This window comes from Macrotis lagotis, chromosome 5, assembly GCF_037893015.1.
Source record: "Macrotis lagotis isolate mMagLag1 chromosome 5, bilby.v1.9.chrom.fasta, whole genome shotgun sequence".
Taxonomy (NCBI): Eukaryota; Metazoa; Chordata; class Mammalia; order Peramelemorphia; family Peramelidae; genus Macrotis; species Macrotis lagotis.
The window spans coordinates 5,730,939-5,745,117 of NC_133662.1; the positions used below are offsets into that span (position 1 = coordinate 5,730,939).

Here is a 14,179-nt window from a genome sequence, read left to right on the forward strand (position 1 = left end):
TAACCATTATCTCTTGTAAAATGTTCTAACACAACTTTGAAAGACAAGAACACTGATCAACGCAATAACCAACCACCATTCAGAGAAGCAGTAATGAAGCATGGTACCATGGCAGACAGACAGGTGATAGATTCATGACACAGAATAACATACATGTATATATATATATATATATTTTTTTTTGGACATGCTAATGAGAATTTTTTTTTGCTTGACTATCAATATTCACTATAAGATTTGGGGTATTTTTTTTCCAATCAAGGGAAGTGAGAAGAAAAGAAGATAAAAGACTAGTAATTGAAAAAATGTTAAATAAACAGCTGTATTACTGTGAGCTCTTCTCAGCAATAAATACTTAGTGAGCATCTAATATGAATACTGTTTCAGGGTAGGCCAGGGTCCAGCAGCAAAATGAGATATGCCTGTGATGCTAGGGAAAATTACATCTCCCAAGGAGATTCTGAATTGGAAAAGACCTTGGAGACCATCTAGTATGGTGGTGTCAAACTCCAATAAAATAGTGGTCATTAAATCATACATTAAAGATCCCTTTGGGCTACTTTTTGACTTACAAAACCACCTATTAACATTTTCAATGCTTTATTATATTTTAATAATTTTGTTATATATTTCCCCCATGACATTTTAGTTTCAGGTATTGCTCCAAGAGTATTTTGGACTGCATTTAAGCCCATGTTCCAGATCTCTAACCTAGTCCAATCCCCCAGATTTCAGATTTAGAAACTAGGAATTTATGAGATATAGTGACTTTTCAAGATCACACAAACAGTAGCACTGGAACTTAAATCCAGGCCCTCTTGATTCCATATCCAGCACTTTTTTTTCCCCACTGTCCTCCCCCCTCACCACCCCCGACCAGCAAGTAGTCCTAAATAAATACAATCCTAAACCTTAAATACACCATCTTTCATCGTTTCTATCCTTGGGTTCCACTGGGTAGTCAAATGGTCACCTGCTCTTTTCTAATCAACTTTTGCCCTGGGGCCTTCTCTCAGATGTTTCTCCGGGTTTAAAAGATTCTTCAGAAAGGAACTCTCCAAAGGGGAGGAGTCTAGGAGGAAAGCAGGAAGAGGTCCAATATCTCACAGGGCCTAGTACATAACTTTTGCTTAATAAATGTTTGTAGATTGATTAAATAATCCCCACCATACTCTCTTCTCATTCCACTATGGGTACAGGTGGAACTACAGAGGTGAATCGAAGTGTCTTTGCCTAACAAATGAGAGGAGAAGTTCCAATATCAATACCTAGTCTTATATGGAGGGAGAGAAGGGATAAAAGAAGGGGGGGATCAGAAGGGGAAGTGAAGCAGGTGTTTTATAAGAAGGGAAAGGTTTCTGAATGGAAAATGCTTCTCTCCTCAGAAAACATTGAATATGAAGCCTAAATAAGGAAAATGGGTACTGCCAACAGGTGGAGTAGGTATGAGGCTAAGTGTCTGCTCTCAGCATCAGGACCTTAGAGGTTATCTAGTCCAACCACCTCATTTGACAGATGAGATAACATCTAAATGCAGAGAGATTCTGGGCAAGGGAGAATCTGTGAGTCTTGCAATGGAAGGGGATAGGGGTGGTGCACAAAGGGGTGATAAGATTTAAAACTAGAAAAGATGTAAGAGATCATTTAGTCCCAATTCCTTATCTTACAGCCGTTCAATGAAGTGCCCACACTTACATGGGGAGGAAATTTCAGAGCCAGGATTAGTCAAACCCAAGGATTTTTGTCACTTTTCCAATAAATTGTGCTCTCTCTTTAGACTTTAGTTCTAAAGATTAAAGAATCGGGATTTATGGTGGGGGACACAGAATAGCTATAAAGATTAGATGTCCAGTAAGTGCAATGCCCCTGCAAATAAAGTAAGATCTTGCACCTGATGTCCTTCTTAGTTCTGAATTCCAGTTCATTCTCATTCTCTCATATTTGTATTCTCTCTCTCTCTCTCTCTCTCTCTCTCTCTCTCTCTCTCTCTCTCTCTCTCTCTCCCCTCCCCCTTCCCAGTAGCTACAGCTGTTTATCCACCTCCAAGCCTAGGGGATTGCACTACAGAATTAATTAATGTTTGCAAAATGCTCAGGAAGACCCAGGGGGTGGGGACCCTGAGGCGCCAAGGTGAGTGCCAGACTTGTTGACAGACTCTCCCCGAGTAGGAGGAGGGGCTTGGGGAGGAAGGGCAGGAATTAGATCAGCGCGCTCTCAATGGGGGGGGGGGGGGGGCGAGGGAGGGAGAGGGAAGAACCGCATCTCATCATCAATGTCTAGGGAAGTGGAGGGGAATTTGAGTAGCCTAGTATCGGACACAGAATCATTCAGGTGAGGAAAAACATGTTGGGGTAAATAGCTCGAGAATGATGGACACACCGGTCTGTGCCGTCCCACAGCTCGCCCGCAGGCTCTGAGAGCCAAGAACCCACTCGCATCATTTCTTCAGTCCAGCACCCTAATACAACCCCCTCCCCAGGTCCCCGAACCACCCCGCCTTCCGTCGGCCAGTCCCAGCCTTCAGCTTCTCACACCTGGGAAGGGAGTGGGGGTGGGGCTTCGGGAGAAGGCTCATTCTCTTCCCCTTCGCCCTCTCCTGGGAGGGGGAGCCCAGAAGAGCCGAGCCTCCGCGGGGGAGCGGGGCGGCGCGGGGGGCCGGCACCCAGGCCCGGCAGGGCCCTCGGCCCCTACCTGAGCAACCACTCACTTCCTTTCTCAAATAAGCCAGCGTTTCCATCCCCCCGCGCCCCTCCCGGGGGCAAACCCGAGCAGCTGTCTTCCGAGGGCCGTGTAGGGCTGCCCGTCCGTGGGCAAAGGGCGGGGGGCGCCCGCCGGCCCCCGCTTCGCGCTCACCCCAGGGTGCTGATGAAGCCATTGACCGAGCCCTCGGCGTACAGGGAGACGATGTCCCCGATGTGAAGGAAGCTGGACATCTCGTTCATGGCCGCGGCGGCCGTGCGCCCGAGGGGGCGCACTCAGGGCACCGGGCAAAGGAGGCTTCGGGGGCCGGGCGGGCGCGCGCCCCCAGCGCAGCGGCTGGGCCAGCCGCGGCCAGGGTGGGCTCGGGCTGCGAGCGGCGCGGCGGCGGGGAGGGGCCCTGCGCCGGTCCGCGGAAGGCCGGCGAGCTCCGGGCGCGCCTCCTCCTGCCCGTGGGCCGAGCCCGGCCGGCGCGCTACCTGCAATGGAGGGAGAGCAGGAAGTCTGGGGCCGCCGCACACATGTCGATCCGGCCCCGGGAGGCGGGCAGGCCACACCCCGGCCCACCCCGCGCTGCCCTGCCCGCCCCGGGCCAGCCGGGCTGCGCCCACGGCCGGGCCCGGGAGGTGGAGGGACGCGAGCCCCCGCTCCCCCGCCCAGACCCGAGACCCGGCCCGGGGGCTGCAGACCGGGCGCTGGGGGCGTCCCCGGGGACCACCCACGCGGGCGCGCGGCGGGGTTGGCGTGACCCCCCGCTGCCTGGGGCTGCTCCCTGAGCCCACCGTGGCGGGCGGAGGTGGGAGAGTGACACGAGTGGGGCAGGGGGCACTCTCCCCTGCCACGGAGAACAGGTCAGCCCCACGACTAGAGGCGCGAAGAAGTCTCGCTGTTGCGCCCCACGTCCGAGTGGGCGCTGGAGCCCCGGCCTCGGGGCAGTCCCACCCGGCACCGGCCCGCGGCCACCGCCGCGGCCGATATTAGCCCGAAAAGGGCTGTCAGTGCGGAATGGGGGGGAAATAGGGCCCCGGGGTGGGTTTTGTTCTCGGCGTTTCTCTTCCCCGCTCCAGGTTCCTCTGCGCAAAGCGAAGGGATCCAACTTGGGGGTCTGCTCAGTCTCTCCCGCTCCCTGGAGCCCGGAGAAGACTCCCCGGTCCCGGATTGCCCAGCTCCGCCCCCCGCCCCCTCCCGGTTCTCTCCGTCTCGCTCTTTTTTTTCTTGTGGAAAAGCAAAGTACTTTTGCTATTTAGTATTAATGTGTTGCAAACAATGAAATGGGTGTTGTACTAAACCCATTCACTGCAGGGTTCCTGCCCTCCGGGAGAGGAGGCAGAGCTGCTGTGCGGGAGAGCACACACATGCAAATATGCAAATATATGCCTTCTTACACACACACACACACACACACACACACACACACACACACACACAGATCGAGCACACTCAACTTAATGCACCACTCACAAGTTCCCATCGTTCTGCAGGGGAAGTTTAGAATTACTTAGCTTTGTTTTCTCTATTTGGGTGTTTATTTTCCATTCATATTTGGCCTCCTGAGGCTCCTAACTTGTAGGTGGGCGATTCTCCCCAAATTCACCTCTTTGTGCCCCAGGGGAGGCTTACCGAGAGAGCTTGGAAGAGCCCGGAAGGAAGACTCTATTTGAGAAAGGGGGCTGGCTACCCTAGAAAATGGTTAGCCTGGGAAAGAACCTCTCTTTCAAAGGAGAAAAGATGAAGGCAAGGTGATGTTCTTGGAAAGGCCTTTAGAGGAGTGTTCTGCTGGACAAAGACTGTCAGCTCTGGGAGGGCCTTTAGATATCATCTAGTCCCGCCTCCTCATTTTACAGATAGAGAAACTGAGACTGAGAAATGGAAAAATGATTTCCCATTGCCTGTGATTCCAAAGCTAGTCAGTAGAAATCTGGAGCCCAGATCCCAATTCAATGTCTTTCCACTCTTCCCAAGTTGCTTCCAATGTCTTCCTGTTCTAGATTTGATTCAGGTGCTTGAGAGTTTGGCTACCCATAGCTTCAGCTTTACTAAGGTACATGGTCATGGGGTTACTTGGTCTTCACTGATGCTATATTCGAAGCTAGGAAGCCTCTCCCAAAAAATATCTCCCTCAATGATTGTCATTAAATCCTCTTTCCAAATGTCAGCTTCAGAAAAGGATAACTTCAAGTGACTTCAGCTTTGGCTGCCAACCTAGGAAGATCCTGTAGATGTAGCATATGAGGTGACTTCTCAGGCTGAGGGGAGCTTAAAAGGGGAGTCTATGAGTAGACCTTACTTCTCGGTTCTGTATACCACTAAAGGTTTTTGAGCAGGGAAGGGAATGGGGAGAAAGAGGAGAACCTTGTGGGAGCAGCTCAGAAAGAATGTTGATATTGGAGTCTGGAAATCTGAGTTTAAATCCTAGCTCTAACACTAGCTGAATCACCTTGAGACTGTCACTTTCTCCATGAAAATTTTTCTGATCCTCTCTCCTCCCCTCCATTCTAGCTAGATTTGATCCCTCTTTCTTTCTCTCTCTCTCTCTCTCTCTCTCTCTCTCTCTCTCTCTCTCTCCTCCAAGTCACTCATCCTTCTCCAATTAGTATTTTTTTTAGGTTTTTTCAAGGCAATGGGGTTAAGTGTCTTGCCCAAGGCCACACAGCTAGGTAATTATTAAGTGTCTGAGGCCAGATTTGAACTCAGGTACTCCTGACTCCAGGGCTGGTGTTCTATCCACTGCTCCACCTAACCATCTTCAATAAGTATTTCTTAAGAACCTTCTATGTGCCAGACCCTATACTATGCTTTGTCAATACAAAGATATAGAATGAAACAAACCCTACTCAAAAGAAACTTACATTTTTTTTGGATGGTTGCAAGGCAATGGAGTTAAGTGACTTGCCCAAGGTCACACAGCTAGGTAATAATTAAGTGTCTGAGTTTGCATTTGAACTCAGGTCCTCCTGACTCCAGGGCCCGTGACCTTTAAGAAACTTACATTCTAATGGGGGTAAATCACAAATATATATCTTACTATGGGGGGCAGTTAGGTGGAGCAGTGGATAGAACACCAGCCCTGGAGTCAGGAGGACCTGAGTTCAAATGCAAACTCAGACACTTAATTATTACCTAGCTATGTGGCCTTGGGCAAGCCACTTAGCCCCATTGCCTTGCAAAAACCTAAATAAATAAATAAATATCTTACTATGCAGAATAAATACAAAGTCACTCAGTACAAGATAGTTTGGAAGGGAGAGTATTCAGTGATTGGGAAAAAAGACCTTGCTTAAGCTATACCTTAAAGCTTTAAAGGGAGAGATTCTATGAAGCAGAGGTGAAGAGGGAGGGTAGTCTAAGACTGGGAACAAAGTGCAAGACACTGGAACAAATAGGAACAAAGAGTAGGCCAGTTTTTCTGGATGGCAGTGTGGGAGGGAGAATAATGGACAGAGATGCTGGAAAGATAGTTTGGAACTAGATTGAAAAAGAACATTAAAAGTTAAACAGATGAGTACACATTTCATCCGAGAATCAAGAGAGAACCATTAAAATTTAGTGAATAGGGGGAATACATGGTTGTAGCTGCACTTTAAGAAAATCACTTTGGCATTTGAGTGGACCAGGTTAGACTAGAATTGGAGACAGATTTGAGTAAGACGGTTAGAAGTCATTATAATAATTGAGGTAGTAAAGTGATAAGGGCTTAAACTAATGTGGTAGCTGTATGAGGAAAAAAGGGCTTGGATACAAGGGATGTTGTAAAGATAGAAATGGCAAGATTTAGTAAGTAGTTCTATATGTGGGGATTGGGAACATAAAGAATCAAGGATGACACCAAAGTTGTAAACCTGGAAGACTGAAATGTTGGTGATGCCTTGATAGAAAAAAGGAAGTTAGAACAGTGACTCTGGGGAAAAAAAAAGATAGGTTCTTTGAACATGTTGAGTTTATAATGTCTTCTGGGCATCTAGTTTCCTTTTTTAAATATTTTAAATTTATTTTTATTCATTTCATTAAATATTTCTCAACTACAGATAAAAATTTTTTTAACATTCTTTTTTAAAATATTGCATTCCAAATCCTTCCCCACTCCTTGAAAAGGCAAGCAATAAAAGGATTATACATGCAAATTGATGTAAAACATATTTCCATATGAGCCATGTTACAAAAGAAAACAGACACACTAAAAAAATAGATTTTTTTTTAAAAGTATGCTCTGGGGCGGCTAGGTGGCACAGTGGATAGAGCACCAGCCCTGGTGTCAGGAGTACCTGGGTTCAAATCAGGCCTCAGACACTTAATAATTACCTAGCTGTGTGGCCTTGGGCAAGCCACTTAACCCCATTTGCCTTGCAAAAAAATCTAAAAAAAAAAAGTATGCTTCATGTTATAAAAGAAAACAGACACACAAAAGAAGTACATAGAAGTTTTCATCTTGGGTCCTCTGGAGTTGTCTTGGACATAGTGTTGATCAGAATAGCTGAGTCTTTCACAGTTGATCATTGGATATACAATTTCAAATAAAGTTCAGAATAGACTAAGGCTAAAGATTTAGATCTGGGAGTCAGTAGCACAGAGATAATAGTTACACCTAAGAGAGTAGATAAGTTTACTGAGGCTTAGTGAAGAAGAGAAGTAGGCTTAGATGGAGCTTTGGAGAACACCCATAGTTAGGGAGCATGATATAAATCATTAACCAGCAAAAAAATCTGAGGAGAAGCAGTTAACCAGGTTAGGAGGAAAACTAGGAGAGAACATTTTCATAAAAGCCCAGAGAGGAGAGAGTATGCAGGAGGAAAAGGTGACCCACAATGTCAAACACAGTAGATAAATTGAGAAGAATGAAGACTGAAAGGGGAAAGGAAAAAAAAAAGACCTGCTTTGACATTAAGAGAGACTTGGTAACTTTGGAGAGAGCAGTTTCAGTCAAGTGATGAAGCTGTAAGCCAGATTTCAAAGGTTTGATAAGTGAGTGAGAGAAGAGGAAGTGGAGGCTGTGAATAGAGACGGGCTTTTTTTCTAGAAATTTGACTGAAAAAGGAAGGAAGCTATAGGACAATACTATGGGTCTAGTGCAGTTTTGGGGTTTTTTTTTGTACAAAAGCAAGAGTTGGGGAAGAGAGCAAGAAGCTGAGTCAGGAACTGTACTTGAGAAAGGAGGGAAAGGAACCTGGGAGGGCTCATATACAACAACTCTATCTGAATTGAGAGTGAAATGTTTGACACTGAACATCAGAGGACAGGTTTCTGAGTGAAAGCAGTAAAAGGAATCTTGAAAGCAGCTGTGGTGTGCAAAGAGTTCTCCAGCTCCTGCTCAAGGACCGGTTTTGGAGGTTGTGAGTGAAGGCAAAACCTAGGAAGGATGGAGAGCTGGAGATGTGATGTCATGAGAGGCAGGAAAAGAACCAGAGAGATCTGAGTAAGGGCTAGTACATAGAAAATTAGTATGAGAAAGAGCAGTTGGATAAAGGGAAGTTTAATCACAATGGAACCAGTGGAAGAGGTAAGCAGGATTGCAGAAAGACATGATTAAGATTGAGGAAGAGAGATGAGAGAAAAGGAGGTAAGAGGTTTGGATTGTTTGCACCTCTGATATCTGTTTATCCCATTCTAACTTGTGCCTTAGCTATTCACAGACCTGTCTCATCTTTTTATTAGTGGAAGGCAGCTTGGTGGCACCATGATAGAGAGCTGAACCTGGAATTAGTACAGAACCTGACTGTCTCATTTTCTTCATCTGTCAAATGAGCTGGAGAAAGAAATGGCAAACCACTCCAGTAATTTTGCCAAGAAAACCCCAGAGAGGGTCACAAAGATATAACTGAACAGCAAGAACACGAGAGCAGAAATAATGTCGCTTTTGAACTTTGTTATCTCCCCCAACATCTGCATGGTATAAGATACAGCACCACCACTTAATATTTTATTTAAATAATTGTAACAAGGAGAAATAGCAGGGGTGAAGAAAAGTGGATCAAACATAAGGACAGAAAGTTACGTGACAGGTGTTTACTACACATTGATTAGAAGGAGCTTTCAGGCTGGAAGGATAGAGCAATTCTATCTCCCCTCAGAGGAAGGAATGTGCTAGTTACAAAGAAAAATTTCAACATTTAGTGGTGTACAAAAATGGAATAGGTTGCCTCATGAAGGAGTGAGTTCCTCATCACTGAAAATATCCAAATGGATTCTATTGAGGAATGCTGAACAAATTCATATTGAGGTAGGAGTTAAATTAGATGGTCTCTGAAATGCCTTTCAGCTTTTGAAGTTCTTTAGCTCTACAATTCTGAGCTAAAAGGCACTGTTGCTCATCGGACCTACTTCCCCACTTATGAGGAAGGAGGCCGCATCAGGATCCAGGACTGTGTCTTGACTTGAAATAACCAAAGTAGGCAGAAGTATGCATATGTGTTGTTATTATTGTTGCTGTAAGGAGGTGTAGGGGACACTCACAGTGGTATCCAGAAAATTCAAATGACTCCTCAAACCTAGGGAAGCAATGAAGGACCCCGATACATTGGGTATTGGCAAGGACAGTCAATGGATATGGCCTTAGGAGAGAGTTGGGTCTGAATTCCCACCACTGACATGAAAGTATGTGACACTGGGCAAGTTACTTGGCCTCAGTGAACTTCAAGTTCCTCAAATGAAGATGATATAAATCATTCACAGGATTATTGGGAAGATTAAATGAAATGATATCTATTAAATGCTTTCCAAACTTTCTGTACTTACTGATGTGGGTTTTCTCTCCAATAGTACAGATTGTAGCACTTATCCTCTGGTCCAGGCTCTCCAGAAAATCCTACCCAACAAACTAGAGGCCTTTTCTTCATGTCTTTTGACAAATACTCCAGTGCAGCATTTAGTGGGTTCAGTGTCAGCTAGATAGTGAAGTAGATAGACTGCAAGGCTCCAAGTCAGGAAGATCTGTGTGATGAGCTGTGTGACCCTGAGCAAGTCACTTAACTTTGTTCTACCTCAGTTCCTCAGCTGTGAAATAGAGGTAATAATAGTTCCTCTCTCCCAGGATTGTTGTGAGGATCAAATGAAATCATGTTTGTAAACATTTGGCAGGGTAGAGTAAGTGTTATATATTGGCTTATTCCCTTATTCCCGTTCCCTGAATATGGATTTTTCTTCCTTTTCAACATGTAACTTTGCCATCTTTTTGAGTCATATATATTTCATATGTCATCTTTTTTTTTTTTTTTTGGCAAGGCAATGGGGTTAAGTGGCTTTCCCAAGGCCACATAGGTAATTATTAAGTGTCTGAGGTCAGATTTGAACTCAGGTACTCCTGACTCCAGGGCTGGTGCTCTATCCACTGAGCCACCTAACCACCCCTCATATGTCATCTTTGTAGGACTTATAATTAATGATTTTCTTTCCCTTCCCCAAGAACAAAGGGCCCCACAGACAAGTAACTCCTTGAGGGAAGGACAATACAAACCTATATTTCTCTAGTACCTTAAAGTTATCTATGTGTATTACGGTTTGCAGGACACAATGTTTTAACTGAAGAAGAAGAGGAAGGTTCAGTAACCTTCAGAAAACTGCAAAACCCTTTTAATGACCCCAGATTTCACTGAAAAACAAAGGTTCCTCTTTTTAATCCCAATATTCTATAATAATGTATATAGTGACAGGTCATGAAACACAGTGAGCACTTACTGCATGCCAGGTCCAAAGAGTCTCCATCCTTAATGATTTAGCAGTAATAAACGATAGATACATTCAAGATAGGCATATACAGAATAGAAAGAAAATAACCTTAGAAGGGAAAATCCAAATGACCAGGCAGGAATAACTGTCTAAAATATTAAAATTACCAGTCAAAATTGTCATAAAGGAAATGGTTGACAAAATTGGGGCTGGTGGCATAGAGCCAAAAGTGGTCTGCCAAAATGCTCCCCCCGTATCTTTACTATAGACCCCCCAGTATACCTCCTCCCTCAGGAAAGGGAACTCCCTCCCCATAGCAAACTTATGGGAGGACATGAGATTGAAGATCCATTTGAGTATGTCAAAATAATTCTTTGTGGTGGCTGGGATTATTATTATTATCCCCATTTTATAGAAGGGGGCTTGAAGTTGAAGAAGGTATAATCACTCGCCCGCTAGATGCTAAAGACAGAATCTTGAACAAGTATAGCACTCTTCCCATAGCACCAAAAAAAAAAAAATAGATATTGGCTTAGAAAGTCGGTCTCTGGGGCAGCTAGGTGGTGGAGTGGATAGAGCATTGGTCTTAGAGTCAGGAGGACTTGAGTTCAAATGTGACCTCAGACACTTAATAATTACTTAGCCATGTGACCTTGGGCAAGTCACTTAACCCCATTGCCTTGCAAAAAACAAAAACAAAACAGAAAGCCAGTCTCTAAAAATTAAAAAAAAAGTCAGTCCCTGGGGGTGGCTAGGTGGCGCAGTAGATAGAGCACCGGCCCTGGAGTCAGGAGTACCTGGGTTCAAATCCAGCCTCAGACACTTAATAATTACCTAGCTGTGTGGCCTTGAGCAAGCCACTTAACCCTATTGCCTTGCAAAAACCTAAAAAAAAAAAAAAAAAAGTCAGTTCCTGGCCTCTTGACTAAGGCAGGTAGGTAGCATCAATAGTGTGAGGAGGTTGTGGGAAATATTAGTTCTAAAGTGGTAGCTCTTCTCATTCTCTCATATCCTGCCCACACTCTTCCTTTTTTCCTTCTGACTTTCATTGTTCAGGGTGTCTCTGATTCCCTCCCCATTTATCCCCCACAAGACCTTTGGGATCTAATGGCTTAAATTTGCTTCTCCCTCCCCTATATCCCCAAAGCCAGGAGCTTCTGTGGGATGAGCAGATATAATATGGCAAGCTACAAATGCATAAATTTTTGCCTCCCCTTCATGAGGCACTGGGTCTTGAGTCAAAAAATCTGGGTACAAATCCAGTCTCAAACGGTTATTAGCTGTGTGATCCTGGGCAAGTCAATTAACCTCAGTTTCTTTAACTGGAAAGGGAAGATAATAATAGAGCTGTTTCTGAAGCTCAAATAAGATCTGGCATATAGTTGGTACTTAATAAATGCTTCCCTTTTCTTTTTCCCTGACTCTGCATCATCCAGAATGGAGTCATGGGAAGGCCAGAGCACCCAGTGACTCAGTGCAATAACAGCCAGCAACTAGTCATCCCCAGCCAGCATTGCTGGGTGGGGTTCCAGTCCAGACCTTGGGCTTGAGTTCCCAGAGAATTCCTTCCTTATGCCATAAGAGACCCAGAGCTGGCAGGCAGGCAAATGTCCAATTCTATAGACACCACCTCTCAATGTGGTCCTGTGGAACCATCCCTGCTCTGCTACTTATTACTTGGGTAACACTGGGCCAGTCACTTCCTCTCTGAGCCTTAATTTCCCTCATCTGTAAAATGAAGCAGTTGAACTATATGACATTGGAATTAGGGTCCCTTCTCATCTAAATCCAATAAGATACTCTCATCAGTTCAGGCCTTTGATGTTTCCAAAGATCAACCTAACCTCTATCCAGAGCTAACCAAGCCTGGTGAGCTTTTTTCCCTCCCTGAGTCAAGATCTGAGTGCAAATCCAGCCTTAGACATTTACTAGCTCTATGATCCTGGACCTGTTACTTAACCTTTGTTTCCTCAACTGGAAATCCCAGATACTAATAGAACCTACCTCCAGGACTGTTGTAAGGATCGAAAGAAATACTTGTAAACTCCTTAGAGTAGTTTCTGGCATATAGAAGGCATTTATTAAAGGCTTTTGCCTTCCTTTCTCTCCTTCAGTACATCCAGCCTTACTATCTGATAGTTCATTAACTGAATTTCTTCTTCTACCAATGGTAGCTGATAGTATAGATTTCCTTTTTTTCTGGGGATATGGAAAATCCTTCTATAGTAACCATAACAACTGATGTACATGCCTCTTTAAAGTAGACTAAATACTTTTCTCACACCAGTGCTATAAAGTAGAAAAAGAATAAATACCTAATTGTAAAAATTCATATACTTGTGTCAGGCCATGAAGAAATTATAGTGGAAATGGGGAAAGGCAAACAGGATACCTGTTTGGTCTGCTGATAGTAATGAGGCTACCATCATAAGACATTCTTTGGTCCATAAAATAAGAGAGTTGGACTAGATAAGCTCCAAAGTCCTAAGAAAGAGTAACAAAATCAAGATACATATAAGAGCTTCTCCCCAAGCCTCTAATCTCTCTAATCCTCCCTCTATCTATCTGGATGTCTGTGTTATTTTACACACACACACACACACACACACACCCCTCCCATGGTCTATTCTGAAGCATTAACTCTGAACCTGATGGGGTCTAATAAACCTATCCCATCTCCTAGGAGTGACATTTCTGGTCTGAAGACAATCTGGTATTTATGAATAATTTAGCAGGAAATAAGGAAAGTCCCCTACTCCCTTGCCTCCATAACCCTATTCTTTCTGGATTTTTCAAAAGTGAAAGAAGGGAATTGTGAAGAGGGGAGGAATATGAGCTGTCACCCCAAGAGCTAGACTCAGTGTTCATCCTAGGAAATCATAGCTTCACCCCTCCCCCAGCAGGCTGGCCAGGGCACAGGCAATTCTGCAGGGACTGGAAGGGAGAGAAAGGGCTGCTGTTTCCTTTGGATCAGAAAAGACACTGAGGTCCTTGTCCTGGGGCAGGAGGGGAGGCAGCAGCTCCAGATGGAGCAGATATAGTGTTATCTTGTTACATAATTTTGCTATCTTTTATTTTTTATTTTTTTCTTAAGGATATGATTTTTCTCTCTCTACACATTCAATTTAGATCAATGTATACTGACTTCTGGGGGGGAGGGAAGTGAGATTAGGGGAAAAAATTGTAAAATTCAAAAATAAATAAATGAATGAATTCAAATTTTAAAAAAAACGAACCTTTCTGACTCCAGATCCAGTGCTCTAGCCACTGAGTCATCTAGTTGCCTCTTTAGAATTAAAAGAAATTTAGAATTTGTGGGCCTCTGTCCTAAAGGAGCTTACAGTTTAATAGGGAGAAACAACCCCCCCAAAGGAGAGTTGAAAAGGAGGGCAGATAATAAGGTACCCTTTGGAGAAAATGAAGTAAAAAATACAAATCAGAGTCAGGAGGAAACTGAAGTGGGAAGCCTGGGGCTCTCCACAAAATGGAGGATCTAGGAGGAACTCACTAATAGGAGAATAGGGTCCAGCAGCGTGGTAGAAAAATGTTCCAGAGTAAGGAGGCTTCAAGTACTGAGGGAGATTCCCTAGATGAAACTGGGGCTGAAGCATGGAGTTAAAGTCCACAGGATCACAAGCACCATTTGAAAAGGAATGAAATACAAAGGGCCTCCACTGTCCCCAAAATGGAAGCCATGGTGGAAACCCACCAATGAGTGAAGGTAACCAGCAAGGCTGAGAGCAGTTCCAAGGTGAGAAGTCCCCAGACACTGAGGGCAGTATCAGGGTAAGAAGACAGATAAGTCATGGTTTGCTGAAGTCTA

The 14,179-nt window shown here is 44.6% G+C and overlaps 1 protein-coding gene across 1 annotated transcript in view; it reads right to left on the reverse strand.

The window, feature by feature from the left end:
* The window catches only part of ITPR3 (inositol 1,4,5-trisphosphate receptor type 3), a 119,578-nt gene extending 116,580 nt beyond the window's left edge, over nt 1-2,998 (reverse strand). The window contains exon 1 of the mRNA XM_074236536.1: nt 2,854-2,998. Within this exon, the coding sequence (XP_074092637.1) occupies nt 2,854-2,942 (89 nt within the window). The 5' untranslated portion in view covers nt 2,943-2,998. The remainder of the gene's footprint in view (nt 1-2,853) is intronic.
* Nucleotides 2,999-14,179: the final 11,181 nt, after the last annotated feature.